Below are 23,623 nucleotides of genomic sequence, written 5' to 3'. Positions count from 1 at the left end.
TGATAAGTAACAGGTTGATCTGTACACACTTTCCAGGTCTCTCTGGTATGAAGTGAGGCCTTCTGTGTGAGGTGTGCAGGGAGCGAGTCAGAGACTAACCTATTGCTGCCAGCCTTGTAGACAGGGCCCCCATCCCTGCTCTAAGGGGTTCCGGGCTCCGAATCCCCCGTGGCCGGTATTCCTCTGTCACACTCTTTTTGGGCCTCAGTGTAGTTCAGTGGTCACAGTTTGGATTTTATTCTAAATGCAACTGGAAACCACTGACGGGTTTAGAGCAGATATGATCTGATGTATATTTTTACAAATCTCTCTGGCTGCTGTGTAGACGGGAGCTGGAGGGGGCCAAGAGCAGGGGCAGGAAAACCAGCTGGGTGCTATTACAACAGTCCAGGTGAAGACATGTGGATCTGGATTCATCCAATGTGGATAGAAAAGACTGAATGGGTCCAGGATATACTCAGGAGGGAAAGCTGGTAGGATTTGCTAATGGGTAACGTGGGGAGTTAGCACAGTCAAGAATTCTAGTATCAATTTAACTACTTTTTTTTTTTTTTTTTTTAAAGTTGGGGGAAAGAGAGTTAAGTAAATCGACTGCAAAGAAATGTTCTTTTTATATTAAAATATAGTGAGCTTTAACGGTCATTGCCCCTCCCCAACTCTTCCTGGCTTCAATGTGAAGGTCACAGTGTAAATGTCAATGTCTCAGGGAGGAGTTCCCCGAGCATCCTATACGATACTACAGGCTCCTGCACCTTATTATTCTCTCTCAGCCCCTTATAATTAGCCTCCTGCTAGAATGTAAGGTCCTCCTCAGCAAGATCTGTCTCACCACCGTCTCCCTGCAGCCGGCACAGGTCAGCACATGGCAGCACACAATGTGTGAATGCACAACACAGCTACAAATACATTATGGATAAATACACATTTTACATGAATTCTGAAGAAAAACTGAGAGAACGCTAGGACGTCACCGTTGGCTGTGCGTCCCTCAGACACGAACCCTGCACCTGTGGTAGATGTTCACCACGCCTCTCTGCTCCTGGCAGTGCTGTAGGGAGTGCCGGAGAAGTCCCAGGCTAGACTATGTCTTTGGTGACAGCCTAGGGGTCTTGTGAAAACACAGAAAATTAGCAAGCAGAAGGTGGTCTATGACTCTAAACAGAGATGCTAAGAGGGAGTCCACTTGACAAAGCTAACATTTATGTTTCAAATTCTAAGTGAAAATTTTTAAGGGGAAGTAGGAGTGAATATCGTAAGTTTTATTAACAACATTGTAAGAACTTTTCAAGGGGAAAAGTTTTGACTTTCACATGAAAAGGAGAGAATGGACAGGGGTAAAAAAAAAAAAAAAGAAAAAAAGAAAAGAAAGAAAAGATGCTTCTGGTTCAACTTTGCAGCAGATAATAAACATCCCCATTTCATAATGACAACTAATACTGAAATAGAGCGGGCAGAAAACGATGCTGCTCAGAATATCCCACTTTGAAGCTTCTCTCATTTGTAGATCAAGAGACACCTATGTAGTGTTTCTGCCGCCACGTGGGAACTGAAATTGGATCTGCTTCAGTTTCTCAAGTGTCTGTTATACCCAGCCTCATGCTTCAGCAGGCTGGCAAGGGTTGCTGGAAAACAGCATTTTTAAACAACAAAATACTAAGAAGCTCAGAAGGTCACCGATTGTGAGGATGAACTTGACAAAGGGAAAACTTGATGAAATAAGGCCTTTCCCCACTAAATAAAAGGTCAGTATATTTTACCAGCTAAAGCAGGGGACTTGACAGGCTACTTTTCATTATGTCAAAAACACACCCACCCAACTGTTAAAATTAGTAAAGAGGTTTCAGCTAATTCTTCTAAAATTGGATTCTCCATTTACATTTTTTTTCTTAAACTGTGGGGACTTGCTGCCAGCACAGGTAGATTCCAAATGTCAAGTAGGTCAGTAATAAAATGCAAAGCTGGAGAGAGACTTTAAAAGAGACATTTAAAAAATGGGCCTTAGCAGAGAACTGACTGGAACATGCTGTGAAAAGCTTACTACAGTTCAGTACATTAATATTAATAGAGAAAACCCTGCAGTGTTCATAAATAGTTGTGACTTGATGAAATAATTACAAATAATGCAAGTTAAAATCTTAGAACAACTACAAGTATCTATAATGATATTCTCCCCCCAAAAAGCAAAAATATTTTAAGACCCTGCGGGTTCCCATTGACAAAGCTATTTACCTGAACAAAGAAGAATTCTTTGCTCAAATATCTATCACCTTCTGATTTTTCTTTTTACAAATGAAAACTGGGGAGAGAGTGCCAGAGGGAAGGGCAACAGAGTATTTAAACATTGGGAGAACCATGAGGCCTACATCTTGATTTAATAATGAAAAAGTTTTCAATTTTTCCTTATTATGAAAAGGAGAGTTGTCAGTCTGGCAAAAAGATGAAGTTAGAAGTTCACTGTCTGCCTGTCAAAGGCTTTCTGAAATCTGTCCTAATGCAACTAACCCCTCACGAACAAATAGTGTGAGAACTGGCAACTCCCCACGGCACACGTGTGGTCTCCAGCGGTATGTCTCCCCTCTCGCTGACATTCAGAAAGGACAGCTCAGAGACCAGTGCCTTTCTGAGCGCAAACAGGTGAAGGCTGTCGGAAAAGAGGGCTGAGCTCTCTAACGTAGGGATGCCAGGCACTTTCTTACAAAGATGGAGAAGGTCATTGTGCGAGAGGCTTAGGAAGTCCCGAGGAGGGTGGCTAACCTGACATCTGCCACCAAGTTCATAACTAAGTTCATGTGTCATAATGGGTAAGTAATAAGTACTTCCCAGCCAACTGTGAACATTAGCATAATTTTTTCCTATTTTTTAAGTAAATGTATTTGTGTTTGCCTCTCTGACAAGATTTTTGTCTTTTCATTAATCACCCTCCAAAACAGGCACACTCCACAATACGAAGTTCAAAAATACAAAATACACCCTGCTTTTCCCAAATTGATGTTAAGTAAATTTCTTGGCCAAACTGCGGATCCTTCTATTTCATGAGACCGGACTTAATAAAGCAATAGAAAGGGCTTCTTATTTTTAAAAAGCTTTCTGGATGAAGAAAACGGACAGTAATTTATGTAAATGCACCAATCTCAATCAACTTCCCTCGTATGAAAGGAATAAATAATGCAGGTCACTGTTTTTCGGATAACGAGTCCTAACTCTTGGCCAAGGATATGGCCAAGACTCTGACGGAAATATCAGGGGCGTGCATATGGAGGTGACCATAAATAAATGCGTGTGTGATAAACGTGGCTGCTGGGGATGGACGGAGAAAAATAGGTATCCAGTTGGACAGAGATGGCTGCGACAGAGGGATAGCAGTATCTCAGGAAGTTCATAGAGGTTTCATGGTCTATCTGTGACAGCACAATTTCTATTAAGAAGGTTTAAAAAATTAGTTCTACCTCCTCTTGGATTAATTCAGAGTAATGCTACCTTAGACTATAAGAGATCTGTCACAAAATACAGTGCTATGTAAAAAAAATTTTCAGGAATTAAAAAAAGAGAAAAAACAAGGACCCTAAAGGAAGATGAGTGATTGATAACTTTAAATATCTGGGGCTGTTTAAATGCTACTAGATTGGCAACTATAACTCCAAAGTAGCTCCATTCCCCTGGGAAGGGGAGGGTATGCCTCTTCAATCATCCCTAAATGCAAAGAGGTTTGACCCCCATGCAACGGATAAAAGTCACCCAAAAAATGAACAAAAGAGGTGTTTGGAAAAACCAGGACACCATTCATCCCAGCTAACGACTTGTTCATTATGAGTGATGATGGATAAAGACTTCTCATGCTGAGATGAAATCAAGATTTATATGCATTGTTTCCTCTCCCAACTTGTGGGAAGATCATCATCATTTAATTCTATCTCTGCGGCCAGTGATGGGCATCCAGAGAGCTGGTTATCAAACGGCGCAGTCAGCTGGCAAAAGCCGAAACGTGCAGTTGGCACATCTGGACGGAGCCGCCACAGCCGAGGGTGAACAATGACTCCTGGCAAGCATCCAAATTGCTTGCAGACGCTAGCAGGTCTCATCTACAACCGCCCCTACCAGCATCTCTCTCTCTCTCTCTTTTATGAGAATCAGATTTTCATTGCTCCATTCAATTGCTCTCCTCTGCCATTTTTTACAGCTCTTATCGTTCCCCTGGAATATGGCCTTGAGACAGCTCATCCGTGTCCTTCACTGTGTTATCTCTCCTAACTTTTATTAAAACTTCAGCTTTCATCTAAAGATAGCTAATTAAGTCTGGAACAGATTATATGCCTCCCCTTTAAAAGAACACAAGACTATTTTCTTTAACCTGAACAGTGATGTTTTTCCTTTCCACAAGATGAAACCAAAGGTGTTTAAGAAGTTTCATTTACTTACAAAGCTAAGATACCTGACAGGTCATATGTAGGCTGATTTATATTAAAAGATGTCTGTGGTCTGACAAATCTTTGAGCTATTTTTCAAAATAATCCTTTCTCTATTTTGGTAATATTTTCCCCCCATATCCTTTAAATACCATAGCTAATGCCATAAGCTTAATTTCTGTATGAAGTTGGGAAATGAGAAATTAGAGATTAACAGACATTTCTGTGAATCAAGTGATTTATCTTAAATTTTTTTTTTCCTCCAGTTGTCCTCATTTGGTAAAAATGAGTTTTTCCCTTTTATTTCATACTGCAAGCACTGCAAATTAAGAGTTTTCCCCACTGAAAGTTATGTGAAAACGTGAAATTAAAAGAAATACTGCAAATTTAGGACTGATTTGGTTTTCAAGATGGTTTTACACCAACTAATAGTAAGCTCAAGTAGCTTAGTCTTCATCTATCAGAAATCATTAATGACAAAGCTTCATAACCGATATGAACACATCCTTCTCACATATGCCACTGACCCAGGACCTTCTTTAGGCTTAGGGGCAATTTAAAAATCTCTGTGTTGCCCTAGCCCAAACATGCAAGTTTGACATGCATGTGCCGGTTTGGCTCAGTGGATAGAGTGTTGACCTGCGGACTGAAGTGTCCCCGGTTTATTCTGGTCAAGGGCATGTACCTTGGTTGCAGATTCAACCCCCTGCCCTTGTCAGGGTGCATGTGAAAGGCAACCAACTGATTGTCTCTCCCCCTCCTTTTCACTCTCTCTAAAAAAAATCAATGAAAAAATATCCTTCAGTGAGGATGAAGCAAATAAATAAGTAAGTAACTTTGCTTACTGTAGACCTGCTAACCAAACTTTCTAGCAGCAATATCTGGAACATCTAGAGGCCAGCCATCACACACATGCACATATGCACATGCAAGCACACACATGCACACACCAAGCAATTTTAACCAAGGTTTTAAGCTGATACCGCCAGGGTATAATTTAACTATGCTACCTGAAATTTTCTGAGATCCTTTTCTTCTCTTCACTGCCTTGAGCAAGATTTCTCTCATGGTGACCTTTGGGTTATCCACCTGAATGAGGGAGAATCCGTGAGCAGCGTTTCTGTAGGAAAAAGACAAATATGAAATCATCACCAACACTCAGCCGGAGAAATGGTACTGCAGTCTTCACTGTGTTTAAGAAAGTTTTAATAACTGAACATCGAAGGGCCAATTATTTAAAAACAGGCTGAAAAAAGCTACTTCTCATAAGAGAGAGACAGAGACAGAAAAGCATTCCAGTATGAACAGTCCCAAGTGGAAGAGAGGTGAGAGTTATGGAAGGTTTTTCTAATTTATCTCAAATTGAATCTAATTGGTCTGTGTGGGTCACTCATACCGGCTCCCAAGTCAAATCCTGTAGCAAGGATTGACAAACGATACACTTGGCTTGTGTCAGTAGATGTCACTGCAGGCAGACATGACTGCCATCATTGGAGCCTTGGAGGAAAAATGCCATGTATGTGTTTGTGTGTATGGGGGCGGGGGCATCTGACGGCCCAAAGCAATTTAGAATAAGGAAAAGAAAACGCTCTTCTTAACTAGCCAGTATAAGAAACACCCTATATTTATATTTTTAAAAAACAGATACTCTACGTACACTTCAGTAGGGATGTTTTAATCTACCTAGTCCTAAAAGGTCGAACAAAATATTAGCTGAAGCATAAACAATTACAAGGCAAAATACTAACACATCACTACTTGTAAGCCTGTAGCCAATCAAACCTCAGGGGGTGGGGATGGGGTTCCCATCTAGATAGGAAAAAACTGGTGAGGAACAAGCATCCTGAAAACGGAAGCCCACCTTTGTTGAGACACAACTTCGCTAAGATGGTAATTGCAACAGCAAGCATCACAAACACTCCTCACTACGCTTGGGCACCGGGACAACGCGGGCCCATTCCAAGAAGCCCGTGTAACAAATGGGACCCAAGTTTCCGACTACGGAACATGGGAATTGCCACAAGGAGCCTGGTTGCCTTCCCATTCCCCACAAGGATCTCACGGGGGCACGTGGCCAAAAAGCATGGCAGAACTTCCTATTGACAAGGAATGGGAAACAGAAGCCAAGCCCCACGCTCGGCCCGGGGACAGCTTCCCGGTGGCAGGGCAGGCTGGGAGGCGCCTGAGCCCTTGCTCGGACCCAACCAGGTGGCTGGCTAGCCACAGGGGCGAGGGGCTGGTCTCCAAACCAAGGACCCGATTTGCTTCCCTAATACAAAGACATCTCCGCACCCTCCTGCTCCGCGCGGCGTGCTGTTTGATCCCTGACATTCCATTTGTTAAAAAGCAAAAGCCGACGCGGGTCTCGCCGGCGCGATCATCCATTTTAACTTGGTCAAGTTCTTGCTATCGAACAGCAGGCCTGAGAACTGTCAGGCTAATTTTCCTGAACACTCTGTTACTGAATCATGCCTGAGCCGGGGCCATTCTTTACCTCAGAAGCTGGACCCCATCCCAGAACAATCTTTAAAAGTTTATTTTACTGATCAAAGCAAAATAAGAAATAGCTCTTTTCTCAAAACTATATTTAGGGAGCGATGCAGTAAGTGATACTTTGGCAGGAGTACTGAGATGGAAAGTGCCTTGTGCATTTAGAAACTTGGGGGTATTTGCTCTGGCGCCGGGCCAGCGTGTGTTTGGAACGAATGCCAATCATCCCGCGTTCAGACTTGCTTCCCCGGCTCCCTCCTCCCGAGCCAGGGAGTGCTCCATCTGTGACAATATGCCGGGCGATGGATGAGCTGGGCCTAGGAGGGAACACACATTCTCGGGTGCTCACTCACAGGGCTGGGCTGGGCCTCATGAACTCCCACCCGCCTGGGTTCCACCTGACCTCTTTTAGATGTGTCTGCTTATACACTGCTTACACTCTCTCCTAATCTGCCGCTGGCTGATACCATTATTTCACACCAATATGTTTATCTTTCTCGGCACAGGCGGACTAAAAGCTCAAAAGGAAGCCCTGTGTTTGGACGAACTTCCATAAATTAAAAGTGTCCTTTTAAGAGATCTTTTGAGCCGGGGGCTGGGGAGTGGGGGCGGGAAGGGGAGGAAATCCCTCGTCTGTATTTTTCTGTCGTTTTACCAAAACGTACCTGGGTGACAAGGTTAAAGCCAGCCGAGGAAATCCCTGGCACTTATCATCCGCAGGCATTACTGATAAATCGCGCGGTGGAGGAATAAAGGATTACCTTCTGTATTTTTTCATTACACTTTTCTTTTGTTACAGAATACATAAATCCATTGTGGCACAATGTAATATGTATCACCGTGCTACACCTGCGGACGCTTCCGAGCGGCTGCCATGTCTGTGCAGTCAGGAATGATAAGTGAACCACCCGTGAATGTTAACGATAGTGATCATTCTGAGGTAACTCGGCTCTCCATCTTCCTTTACAGCCTCCGTGCTGAAGCCAGGGTAGCAGGGTTCACGGGAGGAAAATGAAAACAACGGCGAAGGGAAGGGGCGCGCCCGGCTCGCCACGCGCCCTCTCCGGGGCTCCATTGCGGTAACCGCGCCCGTTAACGGGGAGCGGGGCTGGGACCCTCCCCTGCACGATCCGCGGGCCGGATGCGTTTCCCCGGGTCAGCCTCGCACCCCACGCTTCCCTCCTGCAGACCTTTGGACCTTGCTCCGGGTCTGCAGCACGGACGGGGGTAACATGCTTCTAACACACAAGGGTACAGAACGGAAGTGGCTCTCAGAACCCATGCAGGTGCAACTGCTGAGTCCCGCTCCCACTGAATAAACGGATACGGAGACTTGCTACCACGTTTTCAGCTTGGCTTCCAAACATTCGGAGTTTTATGCCCCATTTCTTCACATCCAGGGCTTTTTATGGGCTTTCTAAAAAGTCTATTGAAAAAGTCTATTTCTAAGGCTGCTTTTATTCCCTGCTGAGCCCTGGGCCTGGGACCGAGAAGGCCAGGATCTTGGGGAAGTGCTAGTGGCAGGCGGGGAGGGTGCTAGTCCTGCCTCCCTTCCTCGTGGCGCTGCGTGCCAGTCTGGGAGTTGGGACCTGGGACGGCGGAGGCTAGCCCACAGATGGACAGGCGGACGATGGACAGGCAGGTGGGCCGCAAACCCAGAGTCTCGACTCAGAAACTGCTCCTCCTCCTGCTCCTCCTGTGGTCGGCAGCCTGTTTCCTGCCAGCGCAGGGCACCCTAGGGCCCTGCCAGGGAGAAGCGGCGGCCCTGCCGCGGCTCCTTGGGCCGCTGCGCTGGGTGCAGACGGAAGCGCCACTTCAGGGAGCTGACTAAACGGCCAGGAGCGCTTCAGTCAATTCAAAGTTAGGTCCTGTCAAGTCTCGTAACCGCTGAGAAACGTATGGGCGTTTTAAAAAGAGATTTCTCACTTGAGGAATTCAGCGCTGTCCCAGAGCAAAGCCAGTTACCAGCAGGAAGTGTTTATACCAGCATTAACCTAACACAACACGCATTTCTCTGCTAAGTGCTAAAGTGGAAGTGATGGGGCACAGAGGGGAGCAGGGGCTCGGGCCTGTATCTGAAAAGCTTATTCACAGGGAGAGCTGGAACCAGGACCCAGGCTGGAAGGCAGCGCATTAGAGAGGAGACACATGGGCTGGGAGTTAAACCCCTTTGGTTCGGATCCCGGGTCCGTGGCTAACCCAATATGGCCTCACCATGTGGGACCTCAGCCGCATCCAGGAAACGAGGAGGGCACTTCCCTCCAGAACTGTCAGGAGGATAAAGCGGTCAGTGAATGCCAAGCACCTGGCACTGAGGCTGGCAAACAGTAAAGGGAGTTTATAAACGTGTTTGCTTATGCTCCCCTTGTCCCAAGTCACCACTCCGAGAGAAGAGGCCCACTTGTCCCCTGTCCCCTAGCCCCTTGGGAGAGATTGCTTATCTGGGAGAATGGATCTGAGCCCTCACAGTTTTATGTTGTTGTTTTTTTGTCTATTTTTTAGTTGATTTTAGGGAATGGGAAAGAGAAACAATGGATCATTTGCCTCATGCATGCCTCAACTGGGAATAGAACCCACTATGTGGGTATGTGCCCTGACTGGAAATCGAACCCGTGACCTTTCAGTGTGTGGATGACGCTCCAACCAACTGAGCCACACTGGCCAGGGAAACCCTCACAGCTTTTTGAAGGGCAACACAGGGCCATTAAAATATGCAATTCGCTGGGCATGGTGGCAACATGCAGGGGCACTGTCAGCAAGCAGCCTCTCTCTGGCCCAGCATCAAAACCCCCTTGAAGCTCAAAGGAGAGCACTCGGGGCTCCATGGTCCAAGTTTTCCTTTTTGAGAGCGGAAACGAGAAGCAGGGGTGTCCCACCTCAGCTTAACTCATTGGCTTTGGATGGAGATGAGGGAAGGAAAATATCATGGTGGTACTGCAGAGAAATTCAATGAGACTAAGAGCCTTTTGATCTGAAAAGCGCAAGACATTATTCAATAATTATAACAATAATAGCAGCAGCTACTATCTATTGAACAATTACCATGTGCCAGATGCTGTATTAGGCTTTAAAAATTTACATTAACTAATATACTCCTAAAATAGGTAATATTATTATATCCATTTTATAGAAGCTAAGGCTGGAGGCATTAGGAAAGTTACCTGTGGTCACTCATCTATTAAAGACCCTATTTTGGATTCAGAAATCAACAATATGATTCCCAACACAACTAACACAGTCTAGTGGGAGAGAGAAAGAAGCAAACCAAGAATTATAGTTCTGTGTGATGAGCACAAAGATGGAAGCCAGCTCAGAGAAGTGCGAAAGCACAGGAGCACTTAACCCAGCAGGTAGAGGTGAGGGGGTCAGAGAAGCTTCTTAGTGGAGATGTCTCAAAACACAGTCATCATTTAGCTCTACGCCATGCTCAGAAAGATGGTTTACCAGGAGGCAGTGAAGTAAGCTCTACAACGGAGCCTGCTATGGAGTCCTAGCTCTGCCTTCCTTGGGTAAATGATTTAATCTAACTTTCAGTTTCCTCACCTACAAAATATATTAATTTTAGACTGTAAGACTGGTGTGAGGGTTAAATACTTCTAAAGTAGCTAACATGATACCTATATAGAAAAAAATACTTACTAAGCAAGTTAGTATAATAACTATGGGCTCTTCTTTAGATTTACAAAGAAGTAACATATAAAGAGGAGACAATGACAGTAATCAACATTTACTGAGGATGTGCTTTGTTCATTTAATCCTCCCAGAAAAAGCAGGTGCTGTTATCAGTTCCACCATATCTAATAGAGGAAATATGCTAATGGACTGTCCCACCCTCACAAAATAGCAACACCCACAGCCAATAAGGAGAAATATGCTAATTGACTGTCACACCCTCAAAGATGGCAGCACCCAGTCCCCTCAGCCCTGCTGGGGTCACCCCCAGGCGGGTCCAGCCGCTCTGTGCACCTGCCTCTGGAGTACCCCAGTCCCTTCAGCCCCACGATGCTCAGGGCCAGCCCGAGACACAAGCAAGCCTCGGAAGGTGGTTGCACAGCCATCCAGGGCCGCCCAAGACTCAGGTATCCAGGGCTGGCCGAAGCTTGCACTGCTCGCAGTGGTAGCAGCAGAGGTGTGATGGGGGTGTCGCCTTCCCCTGAACGCTGGGTTGCCTCCTGACCCTGAGAGCTCCCGAACTATGAGAGGGGGCAGGCTGGGTTGAGGGACCACCCCTCCAATGCATGAATTTTTATGCACTGGGCCTCCAGCTTTATTATAAAGGAGGAAATTAAGGTTTGGTAAGGTTAGGACACTTGCCTGGAGTTACACAGCTAATAAGTGGAGGAGTCAGGACTTGGACCCCGGTCAGCCAGACTCCAGAGCTTTGTTTTAAACCTCTCTGCAGCCCAGAAGGCAGTCCTGGGGGCTTGGGAAGAGGAGACTTCCAGGGAGCATATCCTCCAGATTGGAACCACTGAGCAACCTATGGAAAAGTTCAACTTCCCTGTAACAAGTTCAATTTGATTATAAATGTCCCAACTCTGGACTAACCATATGACTTACAAGGTCCCTACTGAAAAGCCCTTGGAGAATGCCATGGTTTTATGAGCCAGTGTCAGCTTGTGGAAGTGGGAAAAGGATGCCAAGAGTAGCATTCGGTTCTCCAGTCCTGGCCAGTTCATAACAGAGATGAAGGCACACTCCTCCAGTTCTCAGCCTGCTCTGGTCCCAATTCCATGCATGTTCATTCTCTAGCACTTCAAGGCAGAAAATGAAAATATATGAGCAAGAGAAAGCTTTGCAATAACTGCGGCATGCCTGCTTTAAAGCAAGCCCATTGGGTATTACTTTATCCATAAAGAGAGTTTACACTAGTGTGAATGCCACATTTTGTTTCCCCTCGCAATGACAATTAAAAAAAAAAAAAAGATCAAAGCGTATTGTACAAGTATGTGATGTTTGACATTGGATAAAGTACTCTTTTTCAAAACAGACATTTTCCAAAAACATAACTCGCTAGACTAATGGGCAGTGAGAAGCCAAAATGACTGCCCTCCGCCTTCTCCTTGTGTATCTTTGCCAGAGTCCTTGGGACTTGCCAAATCCGGTCATGCCTGCTTAGCTTGCTCGACTGATTGTGCCAGAAAAGAAAATAAGACACAGATGTATTTGAGCTCTTTGAGATGCCAGTAAGAGAGACAGCTAATGGCTTCATTTCGACCCTCCCCTTCCAGCTGGGCACAGGTGGGGGATAATGAGGTCCCTCTCCCTAATCAAACTCAATTATTTACTACTCTCTATAACCGCAAAGACATTCACATTCCGTTCAGAATATAAAACACACCGTGGGCTACTTCCAACCACTGCCACTGGGTATTTATAACAAACTCAAGTGGCTAACAGTTTGCCTTGGCAGGAGTTTAAGTGTATAAAGTTTTGCAAACTGTTTCTGTTCAAATATGTCCTGCTGAAATGGGGTCCCAGGCGGGGTTCCATAACTGTCAGGTCAGTGAACTGCATAACATCTGAGAATGTATTCAGCACGCAGCACAGACAGGATCTGAAAATCAAATGCTTCGTTCTACGCAACCTTCTGAGAAGCATCACCGTTTTTTTTCAACAGCAAGACTGACATTGTATTAATAAACATTACAAGTCACTAGCCTGACATGTACATAGCAGCAGCTGACAGACTCCAACATAAGCTGAGGGGAGAACAGAGGAAATCAAAATGAGACATAGTAACCAAACATGGCCAAAGGGGTTGGATCATAAAACAAATCACATTAATGTCAGAAATGTGAGCCCTAAACTTTTAAGATATATAGCAACTGAAGCAACAATCTGGTATAATTTTTGGAAACCAAAGTAAGCTGATGGCTATCTGAAATGTGTGCTTTTATAGGGAGGAACAAAGTGAATCCTGGCACACGGTCAGCAGACAGACATTCCAGGGAGTAAAACATACACATTTAGCTTGTCTGACCTTTAAATTCTTAGAAGTATGTAATTAATGCTTTCCATCTTTATTACTTGCTCCAATATTTCTGCCACTTTTAAAGAGACAAAGAAAAATCTTTTCTTTTCTCTAGACAGTAGCTGTTGCCAAAAAGGGAATCAAGTCAGATTTACAAATACAAAATTAAACAGGCTGCATATGTTCATTTCCATACACGAGGACAATCTGGACAATGAAAATGTTTGCTAATACAACAGAATGGAAAGAAACAATACACAGTTGGTCCTCTGTGACGTGAGCAAATAATAAATAACTAGGAAAATTTATACCCATACTGTCAGGCCTGGTTACAAAGAATACAGCATCTTTTTAAAAATTTTTTATTCTTCATGCTATTTTAGCTCTGACCCTTACTAAACTGGATGACCTTGCGTAAATAACTACCTGTGATCTGCAGCTTATATAGATGGTCCTTGACTTATGATGGCGTTACATTCCATAGACCTCTTGTAAGTTGTAAACATTGTAAGCTGAAAATGCATTTAAATGTTTTTTGTACTTATTTTTATTGATTTCAGAGAGGGTGGGAGAGGGAGAGATAGACACATCAATGATGAGAGAGAATCACTGATCAGCTGCCTCCTGGATTGCACCCCCCCACCCCCAACTGGGGATCGAGCCCGCAAACCAGGCATGTGCCCTTGACCGGAATTGAACCTGGGACCCTTCAGTCTGCATGCTGATGCTCTATCTACTGAGCCAAACCAGCTAGTTTTTGTATTTATTTATTGATGTTAGAGAGAGAGAGGAATAGAGAGCATGAGAGAGAGAGAGAGAGAGAGAGAGAGAGAGAGAGAGAGAGAGAGAGGGAGAGAGAGAGAGAAACATCGATTTTCTGTTGCACTAATTATGCATTCACTGGCTGTATCTTGTATGTGCCCCAGTGGGAGATCAAACACACTATCTTGGTATCAGGAGGACACGCTAAACAACTGAGCTACCCAGCCAGGGCTGAAAATGTATTTAATGCACCTAACCTACCGAACATCGAGCTTGGCTTAGGCTAACTTAAATGTGCTCAGAACAGAATATAATAACAACAACAAAAATACAGGTAACACAGTACATTGTAGGGTACTGGTTGTTTACCCTTGTGATCGCCTGCGCAAGTGGGAGCTCAGGTTCACTGCTGCTGCCCAATATCACGAGAGGCTGTCATACTGTACACCACTAGCCTGGGAAAAGGTCCGAATTCAAAATTTCAAGTACGGTTTCCACTCAATGTGTACTCAATGTATGTTGCTTTCACACCATCGTAAAGTCAAAAAATATTTTAAAAAATGTTTTCATTGGTTTCAGAGAGGGGAAGGGAGGAGGACTGAGAGACAGAAACATCAATAATAAGAGAGAATCACCAATCGGCTGCCTCCTGCATGCCCCCTATTGGGCTGCAGCCTGCAACCTGGGCATGTGCCCTGACTGGGAATTGAACTATGACCTCCTGGTTCATAGGTCGATCTCAACCACGGAGCCACACCAGCCGGGTAGTCAAAAAATCTCAAGTGGAATCATCATAAACCAGGGACCATCTGTCATACGTTTAAAAAAAGGAGGTGCTTATAAGCAATACACCAGATAATGGCTGGTGGGTTTACAGAATCGTGTGTGTGCAAAAATACTAATTTTCCTCTTGTTTTTCTTCTCTTTTGTTCTCTCCAGACCACAAAGCAAATCACATAATGGTGGAGAGGCTTCAAACTAATGCTATCCTTTCATAAAGGTCTGGTCACTTGGGTTGTACTGGAGATCTAGTCAAGAAGTTATAGGAAAACGACCCACCCTTTAGAAAACCCCTCATACAGGGAAGAGCAAGGAATCTGGGCCTCGCCTCTTTAAAAGGCCCCTGGGCTGCCCCTTTATGCAGAGCCAGAGATGCCAAGAGCCTCTGGGAGCCCTCTGGGCCACACTGCCCGAGGCAGCCCGGTTCTTGCGCTACCACCATCTGTCCGCTCAGTGGTCCCTTTCCGAAAGAGCGGAATCCTGACTGCATTCTATTTGCTCTGCAGTCTTGGTTAGAACAGTTCCTTTCCCACGTCCACCTGACATAATAAACATTTTAAGTAAAACACATACATATGAGGGCAGTGTAATTGCTCTTACTGACTTCTGATCTAGGGGATCCTGTCCATTTTATTGGTTTTGACTTTTCTTCCCTTAAAGCTCAGAGTAGCTAGCAGTCAGCAATCGAGGGGCTCCTGTTTATATGCTTCCTGCCGGATTTCCACTGGGAGAAAGACACCAGGAGGAAAGGGGGGAAATGAGGAGAACGAGCAATGGCTTCACTTATTTTGCTGGGACTTCACCCTCTGAGTTTGGACACATCCTTGGCGACCGACTCCTGAAGGTCTGCTCTGTCCTGCATTTGCAGGAGAAAAAAGTCTAACTTAAAGACTAGAGGCCAGAAAGGCGAATGGGAGGTTGCTGAATCAATAAAATATACACAGGGCAAATGGTCAGTAATCTGCACTATTTCCTCAGACAACTGAGAAAAAGAAACAAAATTCAGTGACACTTTTGTTCTAAAGGCTCACATCTAAAGAGTCTGCTTTATCTCGTGTTTTCAGAAACACTCCAGACATGTCGAATAAACTCTCCTGAACTTTAAAAAGAGAAAAAGATTGGGTATGAATGTTTGGGAGTGAAAGTGCAGGAATGGGAGTAACTCAGGGGGAAAGAGTATTAAGTTTAAAGCAGTGATTGTTATTCTCTGCCTTTTCCCCACTCCCTCCATTCCCCGGAAGGCGGGGTTCATAGTGAAACACTTCTCCTGGGAAGGTATATTCATTCCACTCCCAGCCCTACTCTACTAAAAATCACTGATTTAACAGCTATTGTTTTAAAAAGGACTTTCAGTTTAAAACACTGCTATGATCATATGTTAACATCTATGTGTAAAAATTATGTGTTAATGAGAACAATTTTTTATGTAATCAATAGGTAATATCAATGCAAGTGGAAAACTATTGGAAATGCCACTGTATACATCTTTTAAAGTAAAAAAAAATATATATATCCTAATGAAACCTTGTGATGTGATTTCTATTGGTTGTACTGTAAATTGACACCAAGCAAGAGTCTAAAGAGGATTCTACTCTGACCAATAATTCTACTAACAAAAAATTATCCTAAGGAAGTAATTCAACAGAAAGAAAGTAGATATAAATAAGGACGATCATAGAATCACTTAAAAGCAAAACAAAAAAACAATCTAAACATCCTATGACAAGCATCCACTATGCCCATTTCTGTGTTCATGCTCATCACATATTAATGGTTTGTTCGACAACTATCTTCCCACTAGAGCAGAAGCTCAGTGAGTTTAGGGGTTGTCTATGTCTAGATCCTTGGCACATAATAAATGTAGGATGCAGGATTTAAGAACAGATATTGAAATATTTGTAATATGATTTTAAGCAAAAATAACTATATATATGTGTGTGTGTGTGTGTGTGTGTGTGTGTGTGTCTGCTAGAACTGAAACTCTGTATGTATATACACACGAAAATGACTATACAAAAATGAAAGTAGTTGTATTAAGATGAGGAATCATTAGATAGCTTTTAAATTACTTCAAATATTCTTTAAGGTTGTTGTTTTAGTGCCTCTGAAAAGTAAAAAGAAGGAACATATTTGCTGTTTTGTTCACTCAACACGACTTCATAGTAGAAATGAAATGGCAATTATAAAAGCTGGAAGAGTCACCTCAGCTCATCCACAGGGACCCAGGTATCCATTTTTTGCTCAAGGACAGAAAGACACAAAATACTCATATATCATAGCTAGCATAACCCTATTTTTAGTAAAATCCTGGAACAAAGGCAATATGTTTTAAAGAGACAGGTGGAAAAGTCCTCTAAAGCACTCTTTTGAAGAGTGAATTAGCTGGTTACTAACAGCAGGGGGTGCCAAAGGGATCGCTATTGTTCCCAGGAGATGGCCAGGAGAAGGACTGTCTTTAGCCACCTTGGCTAAAAAGCTTAAGCTGCGCTGAAAAAATACTGTTGGTTTCCCCCTAACAATGGGGACCTATGGGTAAGAGTCAGGTGCTCCGTAGGCTTGAATGAATAAAAATTACATTTTTATTTTCACTAGCTATTTAACATTTCCTTGCATTAGAGTCAACAAATCACAGAGTTTTTAGTGCTGGCGAGTCGTCATGAACAGAAATCACAGATTTAATGATAGCACACTCAAGTTGGTGCAGATGTCTCCAATATTACACTCAATCACTCCTTTGAAACCAAATTTCAGGAGTAACTGGATCTTGTTACTCAATGTATTAACAACACCATCCATATTATTATTCTATCACAGATTTAACAGTTGATAACTTTAAATACAAGAAATCCTTGTGTAGTCATGGGAATGTTACTTTCTGCATTTACAAACACTTCTCTGAGAAGGGCTCTTATAGGCTTTACCAGACTGCCAAAGGCACAGGATCCTTAGAATCAGGTTTAAAACATGCTGCTAATGAACAGATTCTGATTCTGGTAACCAAGTGGGACCACATAAGAATCCGAAGCAAAGCATAACTTTTAATAAATAAAAGAAGTGATATGCCCTTTGCAGAAGTGATGAAAGGAGAATGCCAGGTCAAAAGAAGTAAAATGACACCCAAATCAAAGAAAAGGAAGACTTTCATAGATCCTCCTCCAGAGAGCCATGAAGTAATGCACATAACATCTGACACCAGTCAGAGACTTCCCGTTGGGTCTGAACAAGCTGATGAACAAAATTTGGAAAATGAGAAAACTAAGCCAGACTTTTATCCAAAGAGGTTTAATTCTTTATCTCAGATATATTCACCTAACGTACACGATCCTTCCCATAACAGTGTTCATGAGGGTTCAAGACTGCGTATTTCTTCTAGTAAAAATTTGATTTAAAAAAATGTCCTGGAGAGCTCACCAGTCTCTGCAGTGAGTGATGAGCAGGAGGAGATGACAAGGATGACGTTTCAAGTCACCCAGAGAACACACAAGCCAGGAGCATGTGGCAGAACACTACAGGACCTGACAAATACCAAATTTGTTTCAAATAACACTGCCACATCTGAAAACAAGTCAGAAGATCTTAGTTTAGAGCTGCCAAAACGAAGAAGGTGCGCTCCTCTCAATTTGAAAGAGCCAAGTCTCAAAGACAAAAATGAAAAGATAAGGTGAATTTATGAATTCTGTTTTTTCTGAATTCTGAAACCATAACGAGTCAAAATGGATATAATTAGAAGAGGGAAATACATGAAGTTTTTTTTTTTTTCATTTTCTGCCTTTTCATGGAGTATTGATTTATCCATTTTTGTTTATATATTGCATAATATAGCTGTTTTGTAATATTAAATTGTATTATAAAATTTAAAATATTTTTTGTTATTCTATAATTTATATTCCTGTTCATTCAACTTTTTCAATGTTAACAGAATTAACTAAACAATAGCTGTTAAGTTTTTAACTAATAAAATGCATAATAAATAAGAAAATAAATAAAGGAAGACCACCAAGAGGAAACATCGAAATGGATCTGAACAAAGTTGGTGAGAAAAGGCAGTATGTTAAGTCACAAGAGAGAAGTGGCTGGGATGCACATTTTCATTCAGTTTGAAGAGAATTTTTGCTTCACAGGCTCTGAAGTGCCCCAACCTGTCCAGAGGCCTAGCTCATGGGTGGGACATTCAGAGATCAACTTAATACAATTTGTGACTACAAAGCAGTCTGTATTTAATGTAGGTGCAGAGGCATGAAATACAATGTGAATGTCGTCCCCAACATCTCTTTGGAAGTAATCATTACATGTGGACTCTACAGACACCAAATATTCATTTCATGAACAAAATCAAAATCAAATCCAAAGCAGAGATGAGATACTGAGATAAGCAACAGAGTCAATACTCACATTCGAACAAAGAGTGACTCTTTGGATGTCAGACCCGGAGATGAGTACTTTTCAACCAGGGCCAAAGTACTGAAGCCAAACTTATGAATGGGCTCATTGGAATCCAGTGGGGGGAAATCTGTGTCAACCTCCCCATCATCCTCAGCAATGTGCAGGCAGTAGGCATTGACATTGTCACTGAAAGGAAAACCAAAAAGGTGAGTGAAACCCAAACAGAAAAAGGAACTCGGCGACCGGAGGCCCTGATGTGCAGCAAGCAGACTTGGGAAACTGCTGTCCTTCACCCAAGGCCTGCAGTTATATTTGGGTCCCCCAAGTCCCACTTCATTTGATAAGGAGAAAATACACGGCAGTGCAGAGGGGGGAAACCAATGTGAAACAAGAGCCTTCACACTCCTCTATTCTCCCAACAAATGCTTACTGAGCACTTGTTGTAAATAAACACAGAACCCCTTAGATCAAAGATGAGATGTAGCAACGGTCCTCAAGCAAGCTTACAATTCAGCAGGTGGAAAAAGTAAGCACTGTATTAGTTATAAAATAATTATAAATATCATGAAAGAGATTCACAGAACTATAAGAGAGAAAATGGTTTGGGGGAAATCGGTGGACTTTGATTTATGGTCAGGATTAAGAAAATATCTGCTCTAGCTCAAGAAGTAACAAAGACAATCAATACAGTTCTCCCTTCTCTGAAGAAAATCAGCCTCACTTGGCAGGACCTGATTCCAAACACCAAGGGTACTTAACGGAGTAAAGCAAATGACCTGATTTATCCTGACCAACTGCTTATGGACTTTTCTCACTTCCCTAGAATGTCCAGACAGTAATCCCAGTTTCCAGCCTCTCCCAGTTTGTAATCAACATGCATCTCTTTCTCCTTCTTTGGGGAATTAAAAAGTCAATTTGCTGGAAAAGGGTGGGAAATTCTTATCAACATAAAGACAATTTAAAACTGAAATCAACTTAAAATACTTTAGATACTTTATATATTGTATTACTGCAAATCTGTTTGTGAAACTGCAAATCTGTTAGTGTTCAGAAGCATGAACCTAATAGTTCAAAAGCAGTGGGTTTCTAAATTCTGCAGCTTAAATTTGGAGTTTTAATTATATGATTGATGCTTAAATTAATTAATTGCAAAGTGTATGCTAATTGTTTAATTGGTTGCTTGATCTATATAGATCATTTTTTGAATTAAATGAGTTGATTTACAAAGTTTATTGATTGGATGTGACAATGAATTATTTCACTGACTACCTGATTTGCAATTTTCCCAATTAATTCACAAATCTTTTGCCGCAATTCTGCTTACTGAGAGAGAGCCTACTTCAGGTGATCTATACTCAGTCTGTCACGATTAAGAGATATTTATTATATAAAACAGGTAATAAGGACAGATTAAAATTAATGGGAACTGTAAATCTACTAAATGGATGGATAACAAGAAAGTAATCTGGCTATGTTTGTCACTATAAATTTCATGTATTTGCAATGCTGTTAATTTAAAATTCATCTCTGAATGGTATGGGAAACTTACAGATCTTTGCAAGAGGTTATTAACACACAAAAAACATGTGCAGAAGCAGAAGAAAGCCGTTTAGATGAATAAAATGTTCTGGTGGAGGACCTATGAGCTTTGTGTCCAGGAAGACTGGAATTCAACCCTAACTCCATCACTCAGAGAATAAGCTTCACCTCCTTGAGTTTCAGTTTCGACTTCTATGAAAAGGGTATAATCGCCTAACTCAGGGGTGGTTGTGAGGATTAGATGAGATAATATATTAGTGCTGAGCATAGAACAGAGGTTAAAAAAAAAAAAAAAGGCATGATAACTTTACAAAGTCAGATGGAAAATAACTTTGACAGTTATATCAATCCTTAAAGATAAACCGTGTAGGTGCACATTAGCCAGCAAACAACCATGAAACAGTTCTATGTGCACACATCTGTAGCTGGAGTTAACATGTCCACTGTGCTCCAGCCTTGGGGCCACTGAGCCTCCGGGGTTTTATGACCACGGCAGACACTGATGAAGCAAGCAGTGGACAGCATGGATTATTTATGGCCGTGTAAATTATCCTGAGGAATGCCTGTGATTCCCCAGCATCGCAGAGGTTTCAAGGGCAAATAATAAGCCTATTGATCAAAGCAGAAAGCCAAGCACTGGTATCAGAAGAATTCTGCTTTGATTGTCATGGGAGGCCCCACAAATCCCCTCAAAACAAACTCAGCAAATGTCACAGGCTGAGATCTGAGAACCAAGTGCTGTTATTCTCCCCAGTTCTGAATACAAGGTGTGAAATCACTTATTGCTGTTATTCTCCCCAGTTCTGAATACAAGGTGTGAAATCACTTATTGTTTCAAAAAACATTTGCATAGTGCCTGCCCCGTGCTGCTGCAGGACCCAGCAAGGAGAAAATGAACGACTCACTCTGTATTATACACAACTACAGGAAGTCTTTCCTGGTTTACCAGTAAAGTTTAGCAGAAAACAGTGCTCCATCCCCTAAAACAGTGATTCCCAAAGTGGTCTATATCGACCCCCAGGGGTCTATGACAACCTGCAAGGGGTCTACGTCAGCGAAAAAAAAATTTGGGGGTCCATGAAATGAAAATGGGGGTCCACGATAGTGGATCTCAACATACACTGATAGTACCTATTTACTTACATCATATTATCTTATAATATAAAAACATATAAATTATTTATAAAAGTACCTATGAAGTAAAAAATTTATTATATGTTTATAAAATTGTGTAAGTTGTAGGATAAAAACCTGCACATAATGATATACCAGTATCATCTTGTTACAAGCATACGCGCAGTAAACATTCTTGCCAATTTTTGTCTCAAAGCTTCGCGAACTTGCACCGACTTGTTCAATTCGTCACTCTATAAATATGAATGTGAGAAAAATACGTTCATTCGTTTCCTGAATCTTGAATAGGAAAGTGCTGAGAAAATATTTAAAAAAATATAAACTGGTAGTTTATCATACAAATTATAGTGAATCAGTGTTATTTTGTTTGAGAATGCCGGAGAAAAGTAGGTACATTATTTTTTATTAAATTTTAACACTAAACTTCACTACAGTTAGAAATTTACAAAAAAATCAATATCAGGTAAGTAGGGGGTCTACCCAAAACCGAAAAACATGGCAAGGGGTCTACGGCACAAACAAGTTTGGGAACCTCTGCCCTAAAACCTCTTAATTGAATGCCTAAGGGGCGGAAAAAAGACTGAAATTCCGTATTTTGCGTATGGACATATTGGTTCTTTCTGCCTTTATACAGGAATGATTAATGAAAAAGTTACTGTGGTATTTTGACTTCTAAAACTGCTTCAAGACTCCAAATTAGTAATCCTATATAATAAAAGGGTAATATGCAAATGGACCGGCAGAACGACCAGAATGACCGCTGGACCAGTCACTATGAGGCGCACTGACCACCTCTTGGTCTCTTTCCCTGGCCGGCAGGCTCCAATTGCCTGATGGCCACCCACGGTGGGGGTGGGAACTGCTGACCTCTTGGTCCCTTCACCTGATCAAGAGACACCAATCACCAAATGGCGAAGGGGGAACCGGGGGTGGGTGGCATCAGGGGGCAGGGCTGGCTGTGGGCACGTGGGGAAGATGGCCCTGATCGCAGGCCAGGCCTAGAGACCATACCCGGGCACAGATTTCATGTGCCAGGTCTCCAGTAGTACAATGACCATTAGTATCATTAGCTATATTTATTGCGGGCTAAGTGCCAGGTATTGTGCACAGTGGGTTAGACACATAAGCTCAATGAATCTTCACATCATCTAAGTCACATTATTAAGTGTGTTTTCGTACAGATTAGAAAATAGAGGCTCAGTGAGGTAAGTGGTTTGATTAAGATTAAACAGCATGTAAGCGACAGAGCTAAGACTCAAACCCAAGTAGTCAAGAACCCTCCCTCCTGATCCCCACCATCTCTCTGCCAAAGCCATGGCGTGCTCCTATGGAAATGCTACATACTTTGAAAGAAGGAGGAAACCACGTGCATTATTAAAAACCCCAGAAGTTTAGAGACATTTATTGCAACCTCCTTGCTGTTACAGCTGGGAAATAGATGCTAGAAGAGAGGAATGACATGGTCGGGATCGCCCAATTAAACAGGGCCAACGCCAGGTCTAGAGAACTCCGGCTCCTTGCTTCCGTTCCATTTCCCTTTGATCAAATCAGAAACTGGTGGCATTTTGAAGTGGGGAGGGAGAAGAGGGGGGGAGGGGGCCACTGTGGTCCCTGACTCAGGAATTCACCAAATATAGACATCTGGAACTTATAAAACAGTGAAAATGGGCGCCTCCTTATGACACAGTTCAGTGGAATGAAGGGAGGTTTTGCAGTCAGATCTGGTTTTAATGCTAACTCAACCTTTAACCAGCTGTGTGACCGAATCTCTCTGAGCTCCATTTTCTCATCTATAAGAAGCTTTTGTTGATTTCTCTAGGAGAATCATTTGGAAAAGTGATTCTCCTCTGTGGCCTTCCAGAACTTGGTTGACATTTCTGTATGTATCATTGTTCCTTTACTGTTTATGCATCTATGTTCTCCCAATGAGTGGGATCCTATTGTCTCTGCGTCCTCTGAAGAGTAAGTGGCCAGCATTTAGAAAGTACTTAACTTGTTGAATGAATGAATATATGAATGTGTAGACTGAATCACTGTACCCATAAAAAAACCATAATGGGTATTATTATTTTTTTATTCTCACCCAAGGATATGCTTTTTAAAGTGATTTGAGAGAGAAAGGGAGAGACATCCACGTGTGAGAGAAACATTGATCAGA

The 23,623-nt window shown here is 42.6% G+C and overlaps 1 protein-coding gene across 12 annotated transcripts in view; it reads right to left on the bottom strand.

The window, feature by feature from the left end:
• Positions 1–23,623, bottom strand: part of MAPKAP1 (MAPK associated protein 1) — a 179,575-nt gene that overhangs the window by 82,032 nt on the left and 73,920 nt on the right. For 10 of the 12 annotated variants that reach the window (XM_084898376.1, XM_084898375.1, XM_084898377.1 and 7 more), the window contains 2 exons: positions 18,802–18,978; positions 5,414–5,523 (listed from right to left, as the gene is read on the bottom strand). In XM_084898376.1, coding sequence (XP_084754502.1) covers positions 5,414–5,523; positions 18,802–18,978 — 287 coding nt within the window. The remainder of the gene's footprint in view (positions 1–5,413; positions 5,524–18,801; positions 18,979–23,623) is intronic. The other 2 variants (XM_084898378.1, XM_084898379.1) reach the window with 1 other exon arrangement.

Source organism: Pipistrellus hanaki (assembly GCF_964339955.1).
Source record: "Pipistrellus hanaki genome assembly, chromosome: 11".
In the NCBI taxonomy this organism is placed as follows: domain Eukaryota; kingdom Metazoa; phylum Chordata; class Mammalia; order Chiroptera; family Vespertilionidae; genus Pipistrellus; species Pipistrellus hanaki.
This window is presented reverse-complemented; position numbering and strand designations above follow the sequence as displayed.